Raw genomic sequence first — 22,562 nt, forward strand, 5'->3', positions numbered from 1 at the left:
TGAAGCAGAGGATCTTAGGAGGGGGAAAAGTAAACACATAAACACCTACATGTTTCTTTTAAAGCCTCCAGCTTCCAGTAAAGCCATTACTGCTTTTATTTGTTTAGCCTGCAGCAAGCTATTCATTGTCTTTGGCATGCAGAAAAGTTCTAAAACACAAGCACAGACTCACAAATTCACACACAAGACTGTAAGACTATTTCAGTCTGTGTAGTAGGAGTTCAGCTTTATAGAGTTTCAGGAAAACTATCTTTAGCTACAGACTGAGAGATGTGGGAAGCTTGCTTATAAACTGCGTGTGTGCGTGTGTGTGTGTGTGTGTGTGTGTGTGTGTGTGCGCGCGCGCGCGTGTTTTCAGTTATCATCTGAACATTAATCATTGCATACGAGACACTAATCCAGCAGATCAGGATATTTTTGGAGCATCTCTTTGGGATGTTCCTCGCCAATAACAGTGCTCGCACTCTCTAATATTTAATCCTTGTTAGAGTGCGGTTACAATAGTGTGCTTCAAACATTTTATGCAGCTTTTAGTTGTAAAATATAAAACATTGTATACCTCGTTCACTTTTGCAGTGTTTTCTTTAACATTTTTTCTTTTCCAGCTGACCTCCATCACTTCACTTTTTTGAGGATGGCTTTACATTGTAAACCATAATCATCGTGTGTGTCAAAGTGTATCTGTGTGTCACATAGCTGTCCATACTGTAGCCGTTGACGTGTTTTCTCTCTGTCCTGTGAACGTGTCCTCTTCCTCCTCCTCCTCTTCCTCTTCCTTCCATCCAGGAGATTGCTGAAGGGGATCAGGTAGGATAGCACATCATGATACGGCTGCTAAAGACTCGTCTACCTCTCTCTCCCTGGCTCTGATGCTCTCTCTTTGTCTCATTTTCTTGGGGTGGGTGATGTGGGTAATATTAATTGTGCAGTGCACCTTATATTCTGTACTCGCTACTGTTAATGTGAGCTGCACAGATTAGCAATGCCAAGAGCTTTGCAACTCAATACTTTTACTGTATTATCCACAGTTTTCAGAGCTGTTTTTAAGGAACATATTGCAGAGGAAATAAAACAGTCGATCACGTTTGCCATGGTGACAAAATACTACTGGATTATAGTATTGTTCTCAGTGTAGGTTGATTTATTACTCCCAATAGCAACAGAAAAAATGGTTGTTGTTGTTGTTGTTATTATTATTATTATTATTATTATTATTATTATTATTATTATTATTATTATTATAATAATGTTAGTATTACATTGTAACTATTAAGTAAAGAAAGATAAATAAATACTTCTGTGTTGAATCGACATAAAGCCTGTTTAAGTGACCGACTCGTGGTCGGCGTTTATATGTGTGCATGGTGTGTCTCCGTTCTTGTGCAGTCACTCCCAAAACACTAGTTATGGGTGTTTTGATGTTTTTCAAACCTATTCACTGGATTTGAAAATGGAAATAGCAAAAAATGCATTATTGTAGTCATTTTTATTTAGTTTAGACTTTTTGCTGTTAATTTTCAGGCAGTTTCTGTAGTGAGGTTTTCTTGTTTCCGTTTCATTTTATTTAAAAATATTTTGTTTTAGTTTAATTTTATTAATTTAAGAGTTAGTTTTTGGCTTTTTAGTTATTATTATGAGATTTATATCAGCGGTAAAGTACAGGTATTTCAGGTATTTAAAAAAAAAAGAAGAAAAAAAAGAAGCCAAACTTTTGGAAAGCGGTTGACTCAGTCTTATAGACAAACAATACAAAAACTAAGCAAATTTCTTGCTATCATTTTTTCCTAGTTTGTTTTTCCCCAGGTCTGTTTATAATTTTTATTTTAGTTAATTACATTTTGGTCACACCTATTTTTAGTTAACTTTAATAACCATGGAGGAGAGTCACAGTCGTTGTGAGCTGCATCAACGTGATGCGTAGTTGTATTTCTAGTGAGGTGCACATCAGGTTGCGGTTTATGGTTACCTACACCATATCTCTAACATTGTTAGTTTTGCGTCAGAGTTTGTCTCGTTGTGCACCTCTGGACTGCTTTAGGACAGCTTCTGTTTTTCAGATTGTTGTTCATGTCACAAAGTTGGAGACAGTGAGCTGCAGTCAACATACATTTTTCTGTTATGCATCACTGTAGGTGGTTCAGTAATCTCATTCTATGTACTAAGGAAACAAATAAGTTGTTATTGCATTGCAAAGCTTCCTCTACGTGCATGATGGGTCTTTTTTTTTTGCGCTGTGCTACTGCCAGCTGATTTCAGTCTGCGTGCAGTGAGTGGAAATGTGAACATTAACGTTATTGCATGAAGGGGCATGGACACGATGGTTAAATGCTCAGCTCGGTGATGATCCTTAGCTTGAAAGTTGTTTGTTTGGTGTTCGTGGTCGAAGCGAGACTTCCACAGAGTGATGATCAGGATAACAGTGCGCATGGATTTGAAGATCTTTTTGATCGAAGCTCGTATGTTAAATTATTTCTTTACCTGAAACCTCGACTCCAGACCAACTGGGTAAAAAAAAAAAAAAAAAAAGCCAACACATTTTAATTAAGGCGAATCAGATAACATTTAAGCACTGGTGACGTAAAATCACATCACCAACCTCATCAACCCCTCGGCTTTCCTCTATTAATCTCTGCCCCCACTTCTCTCTCCCTGTCCTACTTTCTTCTTCTCTCTCTATGCTTTGTTTCTTTTTGACCAGCCCTTCATTGTTGCTGCTGCTTCTTTTTCTCCATTCTAACAGAGATGATGTAAAATACCGCCGTAATAATGCATCCTACCCCACAGCTGGAAAACTAAGCAACAACAGCAACATCAACTTGACTAATTCCATTCAGCTTCCTGGACCTGCCTGGTACTAAAAAACAAACACACCAAAGAAAAAAAACAAAACAAAAACAGAACAAAAACCAAAGCATCCACTTCTCTCCATCATTGCTCAGTCTTTAACTCTGGCATCCATTTTTTTGTTTTGTTTTTTTGTTGTGACCTCACATCTTGCTTCTTCTACTCGACGGTGTGGATGAGAGACAAGTCGCGTCCCTCTGACCTGCTCCACCTCGTCTGCTTCATTTGTCTGTTTGGATGTTCATTTAACGTGTTCAGCCATCCATCTGTGTTTCATTGTGGATGCACTTGGCTCCATCTCTCATTGTCTGGCTGTTCTGAATGAAGGGTTATTATTATTGTTATTATTATTATTATTATTATTATTATTGATATTATTATTATTTTCTTTTCTTTGTTCTGTTTTCATTTGTTTTTCAAAGGTGGGGATAGATGAATGCAAGGGACCAAGCTTTGCACAATCCTCTCTCTCTCTGAGCGGTGGGGATTTTAACCAATCAGCTCCTCAGACATCGAGCTTCGTCATGATTTAAACTGTGAACTAAGACGGCCGGTGTCTGTCGATCTGATGAATGGGAGAGAAAAGGAGAGGTCACTCTTGTGTAAAACAAAACTATCACAGAGCTCACGACACTTTGTTTGTGTTCACCGATCTGAAAGTGATGACCACTCTTCTTCTCGACACCCGGTTGGCTTAGAGGGAGGGGTGGGCGAGGCATGAGTCTATCCCTTAAAGTAACAGCTGCTCCTTCTTGCTGTCACTCAAACAGAAACCCCTCTGTCCTCCTCCCTTCTTTTTTTTAATTTTTACCCTTGAGTCTTCCCTGGACACTTCTACTCTAACAACTTCTACCATGTTTTTCTTCTTTGTGTGTGGTTGTGATTGGTGCATTACAGAAGCAGAAGAACATCGCGGGAGCACTGGCTTTCTGGATGGCCAATGCGTCCGAGCTGCTCAATTTCATCAAACAGGACCGAGACCTGAGTCGCATTACGCTGGACGCCCAGGACATCCTCGCCCATCTGGTCCAGATGGCCTTCAAGTCAGTTTGTGTTTGTGGGTGTGGGTGTAGATAATAAACTGTGAACAAAGATATAGCCATTGTGATGATGCAGACAGGTTAATGCCTTCCCTTTGCGAAGCATCAGTGTTTTCGTCTTTGTGACTCTTAACAGAAACTGCAGTTTACAAAATGTTGATTATTAATTCAATAAGAGATCAAATAAATACCCGTAAACTCACCACAAAAGTGTTTCCTAGGGTCACAGGGGGAGGAAGCTGTTATCTTTTCTAGCTGCAGGAGTCGCCCACTGCTGGCCATTAGAAGGAATGCAGGTTAATGGGGTTGATCCAAGTGAGCAGTGCATTACTTTGTCCTAAAAACAAATGAGTGCATCCAGTTAATAATGTTGCCCCAGTCAAAATGAATGAGAGGTGATGATGATGTTGGTGGACTTAAATTTAAGATAAGATAAGATAGAACTTTATTAATCCCTCGGGTGGGTTCCTCTGGGAAATTCGATTTCCAAAAAAGCACAGCACCGACAGAAGTTACAGAGTTACAGAATATTTTATTTATATATATATATATATATATATATATATATATATATATATATACACACAGAGACAATATAAATACAAGTGAATTGCACATTTCAAGTATTGAGTCTATTGCACTGTTGACTATTTACAAAAGTATTGCACAAAAGGTATTGCACAGTGAGGTGAAGAGGCACTACAGCTTAGTTGTTCCCCCCTCCTTTGTCCTCCTGTTTCCACATTTATACATGTGAAATAAGCAGAGCGAGAATCTACCTCAAATTTTAGTTCAGTTTTATTAATATAGCACCAAAAGAAAACAGTCACCTCAAGGGGCTTTATATTATAAAGACAAGACCCACGATCATAGAGAGAAACCCCAACGATCATACAACCCCCTGTGAGCATGCGCTGTCTTTTATATGCAGTCCAAAGTGTCCATCCAATAATGTAATGAAATCCTTATTAAAGTAACTTGTTAGTATAAAATGGGTGATAAGAAACATAGGCTTGCAATTCTTTCTGTATAAATGACATTCGCTGGCAGTTAGCAGTAATTTAAACTTCTCACTTGGTTTAGAAGCATTATGGAAAATATATGAACACACTGATAACCCACATTAAAGTTTCTGAAAGCATCTGAAAGTGTAAAATACGTTCAGATGGTGACCTTTGATGTGAACAGTGTTGAATGACGTTGCAACAAGCTGTATCGTGTTGCTGCAGGTACCTGGTCCACTGTCTCCAGGCCGATCTGAACAACTACATGCCTGCCTTCCTCGATGACCCTGAGGAGCATAATCCACAGAGACCAAAGATCGGTAATGTGCAAACACACAACCACAGGAAGCAACCAAGACTGCTCATGACTAACAGCAACAATTCTGAATTAATTTAGGTGATTAGCCCTTTAAAATGAAGACATGTTAATCGTATGTCATTATAGGTTTTGCCGGAGTTTTCACCGTTTTATGTTAAGATGATTCCACACTCACAGGTTGCACACATCTAGAAATTGTTAGCATTAATTTTCTCAGGTTCCTTTGGACCTTGTGAGACTGGAAAGAATATATTAGAAAATCTGAACAAAGTATTTTTTTTATTTCCTAATGGTCTCTCAGGTGTCTTGTTTTGTTTTTTTGTTTTTTTAAAAACATGCTTTGGACCTGTCTCTCTGATTTGGGATCTACTTTTCTGCAGAGTCAGTAGCTGCAGTGCCACCTTAAACTCGAAGAATTTTATTTTTTATCAAAACTCTCTGAAGTCAAGAATTTACACAAACATGGAGCCCAAGATTTTTCAGCAGACTCCAGAAACTCGGAGGAAAGCCCAAATTGAACTCTGTAGCTATCGTTGTTCACTGTATTTGTTTGCGTACAGGCCTGGTTTTAATAACCTGATCATACAGCTCCTGGAAACTGTCCATATACTTAACTCACATTTCATGTAGAGGATCATTGCGGGTTGAAAAGCCCACAGTTTTCAAGTCAGACAGTGTTGCATCAGGTGAGGAGTGAAACCAGGAGGCGCTTGTCTTTTTTCTGAGGATATTGTACATATGTACTGAAAGTTTTCTTCCAAAAAAACACAACCTTCAATCACAAACTCCTCCACTTGGCTTCCTGTCAGTTTATTAAGATAATTATAATCCAGCTGGAAGATTGTATTTTTTTTTTTAACACTGGAAGAAGTGCGCCTATCACAGAAGCAAAAGTACAAGGGCATGTAACCGGATTTCTACTGAGTGATCTCAAAAAACAAGCCTCACACGGCTCAGAATGACCTTGAACAGGATATAAGACTTAGAGGGGAAGATTTTTTCTCACGTCCCGGTTTCTCTTTTCAGAGGACGTCCTGCACACACTGACGGGGGCGATGTCGTTACTGCGGCGGTGTCGGGTCAACGCCGCTCTCACCATCCAGCTCTTCTCGCAGCTCTTCCACTTCATCAACATGTGGCTGTTCAACAAGCTGGTGACAGATACCGGCTCGGGGCTGTGCTGTCACTACTGGGGCGCCATCCTCCGGCAGCAGCTGAGCCACATCGAGGCCTGGGCTGAGAAGCAGGGTCTGGAGCTCGCTGCTGACTGCCACCTCAGCCGAATCGTACAGGTAAGATGGTAAACAGTAAGAGTCTGTGCAGGGGTGTGAGCAGATGGTCGCTAAAACAGGTTTTAGAGGCATTTTCCTCAGTTGTGTCAGTCACACTAATTGGTTTGTTGCATCTTTTTAAAATATCTCCATTTTAATTTTTTCTTATTACTATAAAGGGTTTTGAAAAGATAAAAAAAGAATATGTTCGACTGATTTACTTGTTGGTTGTGTCCCATTTTCTGTTTTTAGGGAATTACGCAGACTTGTAAAAGTACTATTACAGAGTAGCTCCTGTGGAAGAGTAAGAGGGTCTTGAAGTGACAACTCCCAGAAAGTTGATTCTGTTTATCTCAACTTTGCTTTTTCAGTCACAGAAATGTTTTGTTACTCATTCAAGTGACGACTACTGTCTCAGGTGACCGCAGGTTTCCCAAGTCTAATAAATGGTACATTTGCATAATGATTGAAACCAGCACAACTGACTAACAATGGGCCATTTTTTGCTATGACATCAGGGATTCCAAAAAAAGTGGGTTGTGATGTTACTGCAGCAAGAAGTCAGAAGGAAGCCATTTGTAATTTAAAAAAAAGAAGAAGAAACTGAACTGAAAAACATCTCAATGTGATTTTAAAAATAACAGGTTTTCCTTCAGTTTCTGGCCTATTCTTGACCCTGAACTGTGGTCTATTTAATCAGAGAGCACAAATATGGCCATCAGCTAAAGCTGTTAATGTGATCAAAATTAAGATTAAAATGAGTCAGTGAATCCACATGGAAGGAATCATTTCCTTTTGTGCGGTGTGCAGTTGGGATTGAAGGTTTGGGTGGGCTGCAGAAGGTTTTCAGGATCTCTAAATTGGCTGCGGCAGTCTGAAGTTTGGGAGTAGATGTTTACTACACTGCAGCAATTCAGAGAGAAAATGAAGAGGCTGAAACAAGAAATTAAGAGACCACAACAAGACATGGAGTTGGACTACCAACCGCTGACTGGCTATTACATCACTACAATCCCTTTTAGCAGCATGAATGCAACCAGGAAAAAATGCTTTGAAGCTTTGCAGTTTCTGGAGGATCTCTTCTTGCCCAGAAGGAATATAATCCTCTGTTATAGTAAACCTGAAATGAAAAATCGTAAAGAGGCAAACACTCCAAACCCCCCGCTCAGGTGCTTCTCTGGGACTCTGCTTTATCAGCTTCGACTGACTCTGGCAAAACAAGCAAACAACTCAACAGCTGTCATCAGATTCTTATTACTGTCTCACAACACTCGCCTCGCCTACAGTCAGCCAGTCAACACAACCGCGGAAGTCTCTCATTTCGTGTGCTTGCAGATAACGTTGCGACCACGTGTGGCCACTCTGTTTACATTCAAAACAATAAGATGTGTTTGATTTACAACATGTGTGTTTGTGTCCCCTTCCAGGCCACCACCCTGCTGACCATGGATAAATACTCCATGCAGGATGTGCAGACCATCAATAACACTTGCTTCAAGCTCAACTCCCTGCAGCTTCACGCCCTCATGACCAACTACCACTGTGCCCCCGATGAGCCGTACATCCCACCTGTAAGATAAACGGCGTCTTTAAACATGTGCAGCGTTTTTATTGGATTAAATTAGATGAAACTGGAGTTATTCAAGTCAAACTGATTTTTAGAAACTTCTGCTGGTTTCTGTGTGTTTAGGAGCTGATAGACCACGTGGTGGCAGTGGCGGAAAACACAGCAGATGAGCTGGCGAGGAGTGACGGCAGAGAGGTTCAGCTCGAGGAGGATCCAGACCTCCAGCTGCCCTTTCTCCTTCCTGAGGACGGCTACTCCTGCGACGTGGTGCGCAGCCTCCCCAATGGCCTGCAGGACTTCCTGGAGCCTCTCCTGCAAAGAGGTAGAAAGTCAAACTATATGTGAATAAGGAATGAAGTCATATTGGAAATATATGAATGAAAGCCTTCAAATAGGTTTATGTTTTATGAGAATGTAAATGACTTTGGTTGAATATGAGCAGATAATTTTTCCCAGGGTTTTTAATTTGTTTTTATTGTCATTGTTTTAAATAAAACCCTGTATACCTAAAGGAAATCAAACATTCATTGAATTATGTTTCATAACTGTGTGTTAGTTCTGCTATTCTGAGTTTTATACCTCCTGTTTTTAAAGCTATGAGACGTACAACGAGTTTAAAGATGTTATGTTGGGATTTAAGCATCTTAAAATAAAGCAGACCAAACAAAAAGCATCAGTAGCTGCTGCTTTAAAATAAGTTTGGTTGCTTTATATGCTGTATTGCTACACTCGACAATTAACGTTTTCTTATTGTCATGATTTCAGAAAAGCTGCTCTGAAACAAAGGTTATGATCACTCTACTATCAGTGACATTATTTCTGTGTGGGTCTGTTTCCTCTGGTAGGTTTTTGTAGGTTAACGCCACATCCACGTTCGCCCGGCACCTGGACCGTCCACTTCGAAGGAGCTGACTGCGACAGCCACTTCTCCGCTGCTGACAACTCTGAAATGGTACGACGTCGACGTTCAGTCACTCTCTCGCCACACTGTGCGTGCGTTTATTTATAGAGTTGTGTGTCAGTGCAGTGGGGCATCCTGGGTAAATTCGGTGCCACAGAGGAGACTTTGCAGGTTTAGTAATGCTGAGTCACAGAGACTGTGGAGACTGAAGTCTAAAGTAAGTCTGACAGCTAAGACAGCAGAAAACAAGACTAAAACTCAAAGTGGCTGCAGGGTCTTTGATGGCTGCAGAGTGACTTTGGGAAACTGTTCTTTTTTTCAGCATTTACATTTTCATGCTGCGCTCTTGCTTTGAGTGGATGATCTTCACTGAGATCCCATCCACTTTGCTCTGTATGCTGCCCAGACGCCTCCATATTGTCAATAACGATGAGCTGCTCTTTGATACAAATATCTAATTGGCTGATCACATGGCAGCAACTCGGTGCATTTAAGCATGTCAACATGGCCACCATGACTTGCTGAAGCTCAGACTGAGTCTCAGAGTGGGGAAGAAAGGTGATTTAAGCAACTTTGTGACCTGGTTGTTGGTGCCAGACAGCCTGGTCAGAGTATTTCAGACTCTGCTGGGATTTTCCCACATGACCATCTCTGGGGTTTACAGAGAATGATGTAAAAAAGCAGAAAGATCCAGTGAGCAACACTTCTCTGGATAAAAACGTCTTTGAATGCACAAGACATTAAACCTTGAAGGAGAAGATCACACTGGGTGTCCCTCCTGTCAGCTAAGAGCAGGAAATCGATTCTATAGTTCAGCACAATTTGACATTAAGAGACTGAAAATTTGCTTCTGGTCTGATAAGTCTCAATTTCTACTCTGACATTAAGATGATGGGGTCAGAATTTGGCCTAAGCAACATAAAAGCATGGATCCATCCTGCTTTGAATCAGCATTTCAGACTGGTGGTGTCAGAGAGGTTTTCTTAGGACTCTGCACACCAATTAGTATTAATTGAGCATCGTTTAAACACCACCGCTGACCACGGCCACAGTGGTACCATCTTCTGCTGATTCCTTGAACATGACAGTAAGTTGTCTGTACTCATTTGGCCTCCGAAATCACCAGATCTCAATCAAGTAGAGCACCTTTGGGATGTGATGGAACATGTTTTCCAACAAATTTCCAACAAATCTGCAGCAACTGTGTGTTACTCTTGTGTCATTATAGACCCAAATCTCTGAGAATGTTTCCAGTATGCCAGTTCTGAAGGGAAAAGTGGTTCCTGAAAGGCATAAATACTAATGTGGCTAGTGTATACATTTTAATATTTCAGCTGTGTTAATAAACTTCATCTGTATGTTTCTTTTTAAAGACAAAAATGACAATAAGTAGAGGATTTCACAGAGTTTGGACAAGAGATTCAGGGTAGCTGAGACTAGCAGCCAAAAAAAGGTGAAATTCCTGTGCAGAAACTGAGCTGTAGACAATTTGACGGCACGACTGTCATAGTTTGACTATTTTTAGACACGTTTAAACCTGGAGACTGCTTTGATTTGAGTCCAGAGGGGTGGGTGTGTGTGTGTGTGTGTGTGTGTGTGGTCTCTCAATCTGAATGCAGAGATTAAAGTGACTTCAGAAGGATCTATTTACTTTTCATAAGAGACACACCAAGACACAAGCGCACACACAATTTAATCAACACTAATCACGCTGCTGAAGTTGGGGAGCCCAGAGCAGTAAATGAGAGACTACTTTTACTTACTTACACACACACACACACACACACACACACACACACACACACACACACACACACACACACACACACACACACACACACACAGCCACTTCCTCTGTAATTGGTCTGTTTATCCCTACTCTACTATTTCATGACTGTAGTCTCGACTGGCGTCTCACACAGCACACGCGCACACAGTGATTAATGGTGTGTGTTCAGGCAGACTGGTGGGTCGAGCTCTGCCTTGTCGACAGTTCTTAAGCGATCATTACAAGACCAGCTCTGCTCTGCAACCACTTTAGTGTCAAAGATGTGATATTGTTTGCTTTTTATGTGTATAAATGTATAAACTGGATTATGTGGAAAAGTCTGATACTAAATTACAAGTGGAATAAGGAGAGCCTGCAGTGATGTTTGAGCCCATGCTGTTGTACAGTATGAAAAATGACACAATATTGAGTTTTATTCAGTTAACGTTCAGTGACAGTTGCCTCGGGGTGCTTTATACCATTATGTAAAGACTGAAAAGTCATTAACCTGTGTGCTGCACTTGGTAACTGTGGAAAGAAAAACTCCCTTTAAACAGGAAGAGACTTGGATCAGAACCAGGCCTCAGGGAGCGGTGCCAGTTTACCGTGACTGGTTAGGAAGCGAAGAGAAAGAGAAAAGGATGGAAGAGGCCAAAAATGTGTAATGAGCTGTGCCTCCTGAGTACGTAATGTCTAATTAGGTTTAAGTTTTTCCTAAGAGCTTAAAGTCGTTAACCTCGTTTGTTTGTCTGATGAATAAACATGGGTATCAGTTAAGTTTAATTAATTTACTTGTGTTTAGTACAGCGGCGTGTCACACACAACCTAATTGTGGGCCTGATAATAACCTGTACAGGGCTTGAATTCCTCTGGACCCAAATCAAAGCATCTTCCAGGATTAATTCCTGTGGAGATATCTGCACGGAATTACAGTAATCTAATAATGTTTGGGCCACTGTTGCATTAGTGTGGAACAGCTGCAGCCTCTCTCTGCAGCGCTACAGGAAGTTTTGCTAGCATACACAGACTGGCTACAAAGGTGTGAACTTGAAGCCGTGCAGGCAATGACTGCCGGCTAAAAAATTTAAATCCACTTCAACTGATGAGGAGAACGCTGAACACCAAACACGGCGGCATTCCCAGTGAAGTTAACGTTAACAGCGTTAGTCCTTAGGATCCAGATGTGTAACAATAACATTATTAGGGTGGAGCAGCAGTTCAGAGAGATTCAGACTAACCAGCTAATTTATAATGAACAGAGCATGCCTTTTTTAATACGCATGCATAGATGTGACAAAGAACAGGGACAGGAGACATAAATTACAGCAGTATTGTATTTACTGGAGAATGACAGACGGTGAGGTAAGAATAGGACAACAAAACTTCACAAGTAAAGTTTTTGGAAGTAAACAGCAGCAGTATTTCATGATTATGATCAAACAATGTCTTTTTCCCATAAAATATTTCAAATCTAATTGATTCATTCATTTTCATTTACACACATACATTTTCGTTTATTTGTAACTTGGAAAGAAGAAATTGGTGACTTCACAACTGACTTGGGTTGTATTAGAAAGATTAGAATTGGAAGCTTTTATTGATATTATATAATGTACAATGAAATTGGAGCGCAGCAACAACTTAAGACACAATGAAGAATAAACATTTGATCATTTATGCAGTAAATACATAAAGTGCTAGTACTCAAAGTACTAGGTATAAAAATTGCTACATATACTAAATAGGGGTGGGTTTTTATAATCGATTTATCGATTAAAATCGATTCTGGCTTGGGTAACGTAAAATCGATTCATTAAAATCCTGAATCGATTTTTTAATATTAATTTATTTTGCCCGAAATGCCAGAATCTCTGGTGAAACCTCACAAAATTTCAACAACCACCAAACAGCTAAGACAGTAAATGAGAGCAGGTACACGGCTTCTGCACAAAGACGTAAACACACAGCGCGGATCCGCGGATCAGAATCAGTGAGATGTCGCCTTTCTCAGCTGACGGTCGGGGCTGAAAGCCGACAGCTCGCCGATTCTGATCCGCGGGTCCGCGCTGTGTGTTTACGCCCTTTTTGCGCTGATCATATGGCTGTTAGTTTTATCTCTCTCCAAACAATATTGACCGAACCAGCAGCAAAAGAAGATCCAAACTACGCTTCACATAAACATCGTCATGAATTCACTCTGACGTTTGCTGACTTTTCAGTATAAAAATCACACTTCATGCACAGCTCTCTCTCTCTCTCTCTCTCTCTCTCTCTCTCTCTCTCTCTCTCTCTCTTTTCTGCATTATTCGCTTGCCTGTTACGCACAAGTCTACCGTTGTTTACAGCGCTGTCGGCCGACGTTTTTTTTTCCCTTTTACTTACTTCCGAAAAGTAAACCTAATTTCTGCCGTTCAATATTGAACAAATTTAAACTTTTTAAAATTAAGCAAAATGCAAAACGCTTAGCCGTGTCTCTAATAAAACCGCTGTAACTTCAGAGGTAATGTTCATGTGTTGATTAATGGTTTTCTTTCGTTTTTGATGTACTGCAGATTATTTTTATAAAATCCCAGGCCAGGAAAAATCACCTTCATGTTTTTCTGTGTTTTATCTTCAGCTACTTTGACACAAAGGCCTCTGCTGTGATGCTCACACCTTGGATAAAGTCTTGCGTGTGTCAGCTTCCTTTTAATAGATACAAAAATATGTAAATGTACTGATCTTAATTATAATATTTCTGACTGTCAAAATTTCCCAGATTCGAATCGAATCGAATTAAATCGAATCGTGGATCGAATCGATTCGGGACCTTGTGAATCGGAATTGAATCGATTCTAGAAATCAGTGACGATACCCAGCCCTAATACTAAAGTATATAAAAAGTACTAATGTTTAATAAGGTTAGGTAGTCGGGTAACAAATGGTGAGAGTATCCCAAATATTACACAGTGATTTACCAATAATCTAATAATCGAATAACTCGGGTGTACTTGGTACATTCAGAGAAGAGGTGTTGAGGTTTGGAAAGAAGCCCTTCCTGGGTCTGTGTCCTTGATTTGCCAGAGAGCAACAAGTTAAACAGATGAAGGCCAGGATGTGAGGGTCCTTCAAATATGTCTGCTGAAGAAGGAGGAGGGAGGTTTACAGGTCCTGTATGGAGGACCGAGCTCAGCCAGCGATCTCCTGAGCCGTGGCTCTGTTTCTTCCTCCTCAGCAGTCTCAGGAAGTGAGGTAGTCTCTGTACCTTTTTAATAACCATTGGCAGCTCAGGTGTTCAGAAAGTACCCAGGAATTTGGAACCTTCTCCACACACTGATCACTGATGTAGGGCCACGTCTCGTCAATGAAGCCGAAGAGGGTTTTTCATTTTTTGTTTGTTTGTTTCGGGTGTTCTTGGTCAGGTTGTACCTCAGATCTGAAATGTTTCTCTTTATAAACTTCAAGCAGAAAGTTGAATCTGTTTTCTAATAGAATTCAGCCTGATTGAGTGGGTATGCAGCTGTAATTTTAGTGTACGAGTTGTCCTCTTGACTTGTGGTTGTTGTTTTGTTTGCTTCTGGGTGTTGCTGCAGTTTGAAGCGCTAGTCAGCGACATGCAGGACAACAACACCAAACAAAAATAGACAATACGATGCAAGCATTTTTTTTTTTATGAGTGTGACATGAGCTTTTGGAGTATCCTTTGTCAGAATATTTTTTCATCATGTGGGAAACCTCGGTAGCTCTCTCTTTCTTTGTTTCTCCATCTTTCCCCACCCAGTCACCCAGCCCTGCTCAGCCATGAAGTGGTTTTCATTCTTGACTTGGTTCCAGCGACCACAGGTTCCTCTGCGGTCTTCCCCTTTTCCCCTTTATCCCTCCTTCAAGCCTTCCCTCCCTTTTCTCATCCCTCCCTCTTTTTTCTTCTTCTTCTTTTTTTTTAACTCTGCATTCTCTCACTATTCTCCTACATGTTTCAGACGAAGGGAACACGCTAAAGGAGAGTTGAGCTTTCCTCAGGCCTTTTTCCACGCATTCGCTCACAGTGAGAGGTTACATCCTCGCTTACAGTTTGTCCTTCCTGTCCATCTCTCTTTTCAGCCAATGAGGAAAGAGCCGGAGGTTGTCACAGTAACCCTGAAGAAGCACAACGGCATGGGCCTCAGCATCGTGGCCGCCAAGGTAGGAAATGTCACCTGGAAGTTTGTTAAAGAGTGAAAGTCAAACTTTGGCAGCTCTGAGATGTTTTCAGTTTGTTGGGGTTTATTTATTTTTTAAAATTTTGCAGGAAACTTTTCCTAAAAATGAAATCTAACACTGAAAAGTAAACGACTGGCATGCATTTGACAGGAAACCCCAAAATAACTTGGATGTTTTTATCGTGGCTGTAGAGATGGTGTGTGTGTGAGGCTGAGCGACACACTGCTGACAGAACAGGCTGCTGTTTAAAATAGACTCCTTTCACTGTTGAGTCTGACAGCAGCACAGAGACTAAACAGCAACACTACAAAGAAACTTCTGGATAAGCCCCGGACAAAAACGTGCTCTGTGCAGTTTGCTGATTTAAGGGAGGGGATGTGGGGCTGTGCGGTGGGGCTAATTTAACTGTAGATCATTGTCTGTCCGTGTGTTTGTGTTACCGCACCTCTGATGTGTGGACCAAAGTACAAAAGTCTGCAGATGTCCGTGTAAGATGCAATTCTGGCTTACATACACATAAAAGTATTAATGTAATAATCCAACAAAAGATACATGAACAGGAGGTTTACACACTTGGGCATATGTGAATATCCAGGTCCTTAATTTGTTGCATCCATACACCACCTCAGTGGATTTGAAATGAAACAGTTTGAAGTTCGGACCTTAAGCTTTAATTCAAGTGGCCTGACAAAAATTTTGCATCAACTGTTTAGGAATTAAAGCTATTTTCACACCTTGTTCCCCATTTTCACAAGACCAAAAGTGATTGGACGATTGACCATGTCACAGCCATAAAGAAATTCCAATTTCCAAGCTAATTCCAAGCTTACAAAACACTTTAAAATAAAGTAACATTAATCCGTGTTAATTTTGTGCTTTGTGAGTTTGCCCTGCTGTAAATCTCTCACGCAGTCATAAAGTGCGAGCAATTGTTGTAAATCGGTGTGTGTAAATCACCTGACATGCTCAAGTCAGTCAGGTAAACAGAGTGTGGGGCAGGAGTTTTGACGTTGCATCGTATAGTTGTTTTTCATGAGGCAATGATAGGATTAGATAACCAGGACTTCATATGGAGAGGTTTTGTTTTGTAGCTGTCAAGTCATTTCATTTTTGTCGTTGGATTGCATGCAAACTGCTTTAGGGAAAGCACGAATCAGAAACTTCCGAAGTGTAAAAGAAGGTCCGAAGGTTGCTGCTGCAGACTGATAAGCAGTTTCATGTGCAGGTGAGGCTGGTTCCCTCATTATTTTACAACAAACGGCGCAGGCATAAAATCTGAAGTTGAATCCAAGTGTTGAGTTAGTATTTTACAGCCTTTAATTGTATTTTTTTTTAGATAAGGACCAATGAGATGCCAGTGTGTCACAAGACTTAAACCAAAATAAAGCTTTCAGAGAGTTGGCAAAAACATCAGGAGTGGCCAAACAATCAGCAAACTGGTTTATTGTTTGAAGGATTGCAGCGACCAGCTCAGCAACACCAAAAGACCTGAAAAACTACAGGGTCACTGATGTTTATTGAAAACATAACTACTGATAGAAGCAGCAAGATGAATTGAAGTGTATAGGACTACTTTCCCAAAATGATCAGATTGAGCTTCACAATTCAAAATGATAACGGCCCAAAGCACACTGTTGAACCAACACAAGCCAGTTTTCTTAAGCAAAGGCAGGTACCTGATTTCAACCCAACAGTACATCTGTTTCACTGGCAGAAGATATCAAGAGGCGAAACACAGCTTTTGGTGATGTTCATGGGCTCTAGACTTCAGCCACTGAGACAAAGGGTTTTCATCCAACTGTTTAAAAACTATCCTTATACTTATTTTTATCACATATTGATTGTTTTGATTTCTAGTTTTGCAAAGAGGAAAAAAACTACAAAGTATATGTTGATGTCTAACAAATTATGGACCTAACTGTACCTGGAACGCCGTCCAAGAAAATGCAGAGCTTCATTTTGGTAGAGAAAATGAATGTGGCTTGGATACCTGCTCAGTATGGATGTAATAAACATGTTGCTTTGGCTCCAAGTTTTGAGTTACTCATTTTGGCCACTGTCACCTTGTTGCTAATGTCCAGATACTGATTGTGTAGATTGCTTGTTAGTGCCAATTAACAGAAAATGCTAAACTTTTTTGGACTGTTGATCCACACAGTGGGCCACCAAATTGGACAGACTGTCACAATTCATTATTTGATGGTTGTAAACATGTTAATTTCAGCTCTGAGGCGTAGTATTTTAACATGACACATTTACATTAACACTGGAGGAACTGCAGCCGCAGAGGCTGCTGTTTAGTAAAATGTAATGACTGTGACACCGAGCTACTTCAGATGAACTGAAAATTTAAACAAAAACACTTCGAAACGCAAAACATTTCATTCAAGTCCAGGAAAAACACAGTTGCACAACTTGAAGTTGAAAACAATTAAAATGTTAAGTCTGCTTCCAAAATAGTTTATATAAGCTCACCGCACATCACAGGGAGGCTGTAATGTGAAACGTGGAGTATATTCAACTGACATCATCTTCCAGTCCAGTCTCGTCTCCACTGGTTCCCTCTAATCTTAAATGTCACAGCCATCATCAGGCGACTCATCCTGAGTGTTTCATAGCAACAAGAAAAGGCTTCGCTACCCTGTATCTTTCCTAATGTTAGTAAGAAATCAACTCACTGGCTCGCTTTCTTGAATTTAAAAAGTTTTCTGACTTTTTTTGAGCTGCAAGCCAAACATGAACCGATGCACAGCATGTACCTCAGAGCCCCCAACAGTGTCCGACATGGTTTTGATTATAATTTGAAATGGCAAAGAGAAGTGAGACACAGTTGGGTGTCCAGTTTGACTAACAAGTTTCCTTCAGGGGCAACCCTTCACTTTCAGGCCAGACAGTTACATAATTCTACATTAAGGCCGTTCCATCACCAAGATTTCCCCCTAACTGGGTTCCTCGTTGTACTGTAGCTTATCTTGTACAGAACAGCAGTATCAAACCAGTATACATCCATGCAAGAGGATATGAGTAGATAAGACTACTACGGTTTGCTCTATGTACAAAACATAATGATTTTCTTTCTTTCTTTTGATTGGAGCAAGTTTCCTGCTTAAGGCGAGAGCTTTCCTGTGTGTGTGCAGTCTGACTCTGTGTGTGTGGATGGGAAGAGTGGGAAGGAAGGATGTGCTGAGGAAACCTCCTTGCTCTGTTTATTTTCAGAGCTGTGTGGATGTTTGAGAGAGTGGCAGAGATGTGTGTATGTGGGATGGGAAAGGCAGGTAGAGTGAATTTTGTCAAACAGATGCCTAAATTCTCTGTAAACTGGGCTGAGCTTTGTCCTATTATATAACTCAGAGTGTGTGTCTGTGTGCGCGTGTGTGGTATTTGCCTGGTGGAGCTGAAGCAGCGCTCCACCTCAGTCCGACCAGCTGGCGTCCCAGCCGACACTTCACCTCTGGACCGCTGTCTGAATTTGCTGTTTCTTAACAAACACTCTGCAATTAGGACGCCGTGGAGGAATTTGGGAGCTCTTGGGAACATTTGAGGAATTTACTGCAACACACACTGGACTGTTGGGCAACTTTTAAAATTTTTTATTATAATACTTTTTCTATATTAAGATTTATTCTTTTTCCCGGTCAAACCTTTGAGAATGAAGAGCGGAAAGATTCCTGCACGTCTTTGCTTTACATACAGGAACTTTTTTATCCCGCATTTCTGTCCGTAAACAGTGATTTTTAAAAGTTCAGCTCAATGGATTACGCTCAGTCTGTGTAATTGCTGGGAGGTTTTAGACTTGTCGGTTCATGTTAGCAGGTTGATTCGTTCTCTGGGATTTAAAAAAAAAAAAAAAAAAAAAAGAAGGAAGGAAGGAAAGAAAAGGAAAAAACAGGTGTGTGCAGTTGGTGCGGGTGTGTGTGTCCTCCGCTGTGGATGTCCTCAGTGTGAACTGGTCTGGATAACAAGCAGCTGCAACATGTGGTTTTCTGTGGTGGGCAGGAAAGACCAGGTAACTGCTCTTTTTATGTCATTTGTGTTTTTTAAAGGCAAAGAGACTGTTTCTGTCTGCTCTCTTTGATGTTATTATAAATTTAAAAAAAAAGATTTGAAAGGTGGTCTGTAAGTTTGCATCCATGTAAACCCGATTAAGACTGTTGCGTTTCATGTACGATAGACTCGCTCTGCTAAAATGTTGACCTTACTGGGGTTTTTCCTGGCTCAAATCTCACTGTTTGATATACAAAAAAATAATAGGTGTACTTCAGTAAATTAAATACCATCATAATGTACGTGAGGGAGGAAGTTTCCTTTTTCCTTTTGTGCTGGTAACAATCTTTTAGATGGACACGAGTAGTCCATGAGTATTTAGTGTTTATTTAGAAGCACATGCTTGTGAAGCAGCTGGTTGAATATTCCTGGATTTATCGAGTGCAATGGCCTGCTGGTCCATCACTCTTGGCAGTTTGCTGTCAGTGCCGTTCTGTCACTGGTTAAACAAAAACCCCTGGTGTTTTTAATAGAAGGGAAAAAGAAAAGGGTAAAGTGCTCTTCAGCCAGATTTAAATTTGTGGCCTGATTTAAAATGTAGATTCTAAAAGAAGACTCCTTAATCAGATTTTGCAGAAATCTCCATAAATTTTAAAATATTTTATTAGACTTGAAGAATTTCTTTTTTGTGTGGTGGGGAGGGGGTCTGACAGTTCAGCGCAGTTTAAATGCTAGATAAGAATTCTGGTGTAAAATGGGAATATTAGCTCATAAAATCTGTATGTCGAATCAGTGATTGCTCTGTTTGAACTCTCAACCTTTACATGTTGGTCATTTTGTTGGAGCCCTTTGTCTCTGTGGAACAAACGTGTGGAGAGCAGATTAGCATCCTTAAAAATACTACATCAGTCAAACCCACACACGTGTGTTTTATTGTATTGTGTTTGTCTTCCCTCCGGGCAGCTCCCAGCTGCAGTTGAGGAAACACTCGCTCCCCTCCTCGTCTTCGCCCTCCTCTTGTTGTCCGTTGGTGTGTTTACTCCTTTATCAGCGAAAGAAAGGAACAGAACATCCTCTCTGTACAGATTTAAAAACACCAGATAATGTTTGTGTTGTGTCGTAATTGAGGATTCCCAGAGACAGGACAGTGTTTGATAAAGGAGAGCTTTTCCAATCTCTAGTCAAAAATTCTGGTCATTTATACTGCTTTGGTTGATACATCCCATCAACTGTTAAAGTTGAGCTTGGTTAACGCTTATGAGGAAATGTCTCAATTTTCAATAATTAAATATGTATATTAAAAATGATTAAATGGTGGAGGTTATAGAATTTGTTCACAGTCCTCTTCAGGGGTTTTGTGGTTCGGTCCGAGTTAATTTAAAATGTCCTGTTTTCAGATAACTGAATGACCGAATTATTTTGTCAATGCAGGCCCTTAACTACCATCAAAACAGCTAACACACTCGGACCGTTTACCAAGCAGCTGCCCTGCACCGCTGACCTTTGGAACCACGATGTTCTCTGATGAACTCTATTATTACAATTTTACAAGAAATCTGAAAAGTTAAAAGCCAGAAAGTGTCTCGTTCAGGTCTGTTTTGGCAGCAGGTGAGCTACTGTGCTCTCATTGGCAACTTCTGGCCGTCACTCATACCTTCTTCTGAAAGGGGCGGAGCCTGCAGCTGTTACACTTCGGTCTAAAAGTTCAGACACTCACACAGTTAACATTGGGGCTCAAAACCAGAGGTGTGATTCAAAAAAAATGTGTGGTATTTTGGATGGAAAGTTGAAATATACATTGTGGAGACGTGTGAGACTAACATTAAAAACTAAGATTTAAGCTCATGCCGATGATACGTTGTTATCCCTACATTACTAGGAAACTAATTTATATATTTCTTTCTTTCAAATGTTTTGCTTTTTGTGTGCACTTGCAGACAGACAGGGAATAGAGGTTTAAACAGTTAAAAGTTTGGCACTCAAACCAGAGTTATGCGGCTTGAGAAATGAGCTATAAACTGAAAAGGAGGAGGATTGAATCTGTTTCTGCAGTGTTTGAAGCTTTAGTTGTGTGTGTTTGTTTGTTAGCTGATAGAAGCGTATTGGAAGTGTAACAATAGCATGAGAGCGTCCCACTAAGGGCTGGAACAATGAAAGGATGTACCGCACGCACACACACATGCATTCGCTTTCCTGTTGGGCAGGAGGTGTTTACGAGGTGTGGAAGGAGAGCGTTTGTTCACCTTGGCGCTCGTTATGAAATCTATGTAGTCACATTTTGGCACATCTGTGTGGGGAAAAACTGAGGCATGCTTGTAAAAGGCTAGGGCTTTTTCATTGTTTGTCTTTTGCTTATTTTGTTTACATTTTTGTAGTTTTGGTCTTATTTCAGCATTTTGCTTTTTTAAAAATTTGAATTGCATTTATTTCTAGTGCCGTATGTGGTCTGTTGGATTAAAAACAAAAAATAAATACATAAATAAAATGAAATATTTTTTTGGTAAATCTTTAGTTTGGTTACTACAGCTTCTGCATTTACCACGTGATGTATTCAAGCCCCAAACTCCATTTTTATCCTTCTGCAAAATCACTGGAAAATAGTTCATCCATCCTTCAGCTGATCCATCCATTTATGTCTTTCCGTCCATCAGTCTAACAGCCGGGCCATCCATGCATCCTCCTGTCAATCATCTTTCTATCTGTCAGCCGATTCATCCATTTATCTTTCCATCCATCTGTCTGTCAGCCAGTCCGTTCGTCCATCCACCCGTCTGCTAGCTGATCCCTCCATCCATATATCTGTCAGTGAATCAGTCAGTCAATCCACCCATCTTTCTATCTGTCAGCTGATCAGTCCAGGACTTGTTCTTTTTTCTTTTCTTCTTTTTTTTTAAAATTTCTGAGTTTTGCAGTTTACAATGCTAGGTACAGGCACTAGTTGATACAATTTGCAGTCATTGTCTGATTTTGTCCATTCCGCACCAAAAAGCACACCCTACTACCAGCAGCAATAAAATACTTTTCTGGAGCTGAAATATATGCATCTCACCATTATTTGAGACCCTGAACTTCGTAGATATACTTAGGATAATCTGAGATGGACAGAACAAAATACTTGAACAGTTTTTGAGTTACCAGGGTGCTCTGACCTGCACATTTGACCTTCTATTTCACTACTTTCCCATCTTCCATCACGGTCTCTGTTTAATACAGGGGTAAGAGATCAGCCATCATCTTGGCTTGTGGGTTACCTACTATAAACCTGTTGAAGTCAGCATTTTTGTATTTATTCAACAATCGCAAAGGTTTAGAAATGTCTCTGTAGCAACAGGCGCAACAAAATTTAAATCAGAGAATTGGGAACAAACAAGTGGACAGTCTGTACCTGCCCAGGGAAGGCAAGAGAAGAGACTTAATCACCTAAAAATGATAAAGCATACCTGCGAGGGTGAGCTGAGCATAAATTCCTCTCGTGGATAAGTGGTTTATAACCTCAGTCAAGCTGCGGAAAGGTTGACATGCTTTCAAACTGTAAGCTGTAATTTTGGTATACCGCCAGCCTGCATTAGCAGCAGTTTGTGTCAGATGTGTATCAGACGTACGTGACTCGTGTGTTTCTCAGTGTGAGTCAGCCACAGAATGGCTGAGGAGAAAAATGTCACATCACTTTGAGTCGTATTTATTT

The 22,562-nt window shown here is 40.5% G+C and overlaps 2 protein-coding genes across 11 annotated transcripts in view; one reads left to right on the plus strand and one right to left on the minus strand.

The window, feature by feature from the left end:
- Window positions 1-22,562, minus strand: part of LOC308397092 (uncharacterized protein) — a gene marked incomplete at both ends in the record, with an annotated part of 535,410 nt that overhangs the window by 91,516 nt on the left and 421,332 nt on the right. The window lies entirely within an intron of this gene.
- afdna (afadin, adherens junction formation factor a) overlaps window positions 1-22,562 on the plus strand; it is a 123,105-nt gene that overhangs the window by 70,265 nt on the left and 30,278 nt on the right. For 8 of the 10 annotated variants that reach the window (XM_080882096.1, XM_080882090.1, XM_080882095.1 and 5 more), the window contains 8 exons: window positions 787-807; window positions 3,742-3,887; window positions 5,114-5,208; window positions 6,234-6,499; window positions 7,906-8,049; window positions 8,169-8,367; window positions 8,891-8,997; window positions 14,795-14,875. In XM_080882096.1, the coding sequence (XP_080738222.1) occupies window positions 787-807; window positions 3,742-3,887; window positions 5,114-5,208; window positions 6,234-6,499; window positions 7,906-8,049; window positions 8,169-8,367; window positions 8,891-8,997; window positions 14,795-14,875 (1,059 nt within the window). The remainder of the gene's footprint in view (window positions 1-786; window positions 808-3,741; window positions 3,888-5,113; window positions 5,209-6,233; window positions 6,500-7,905; window positions 8,050-8,168; window positions 8,368-8,890; window positions 8,998-14,794; window positions 14,876-22,562) is intronic. The other 2 variants (XM_080882094.1, XM_080882091.1) reach the window with 1 other exon arrangement.

The sequence above is a fragment of the Rhamphochromis sp. 'chilingali' genome, assembly GCF_963969265.1.
Source record: "Rhamphochromis sp. 'chilingali' genome assembly, chromosome: 5".
NCBI lineage: Eukaryota > Metazoa > Chordata > Actinopteri > Cichliformes > Cichlidae > Rhamphochromis > Rhamphochromis sp. 'chilingali'.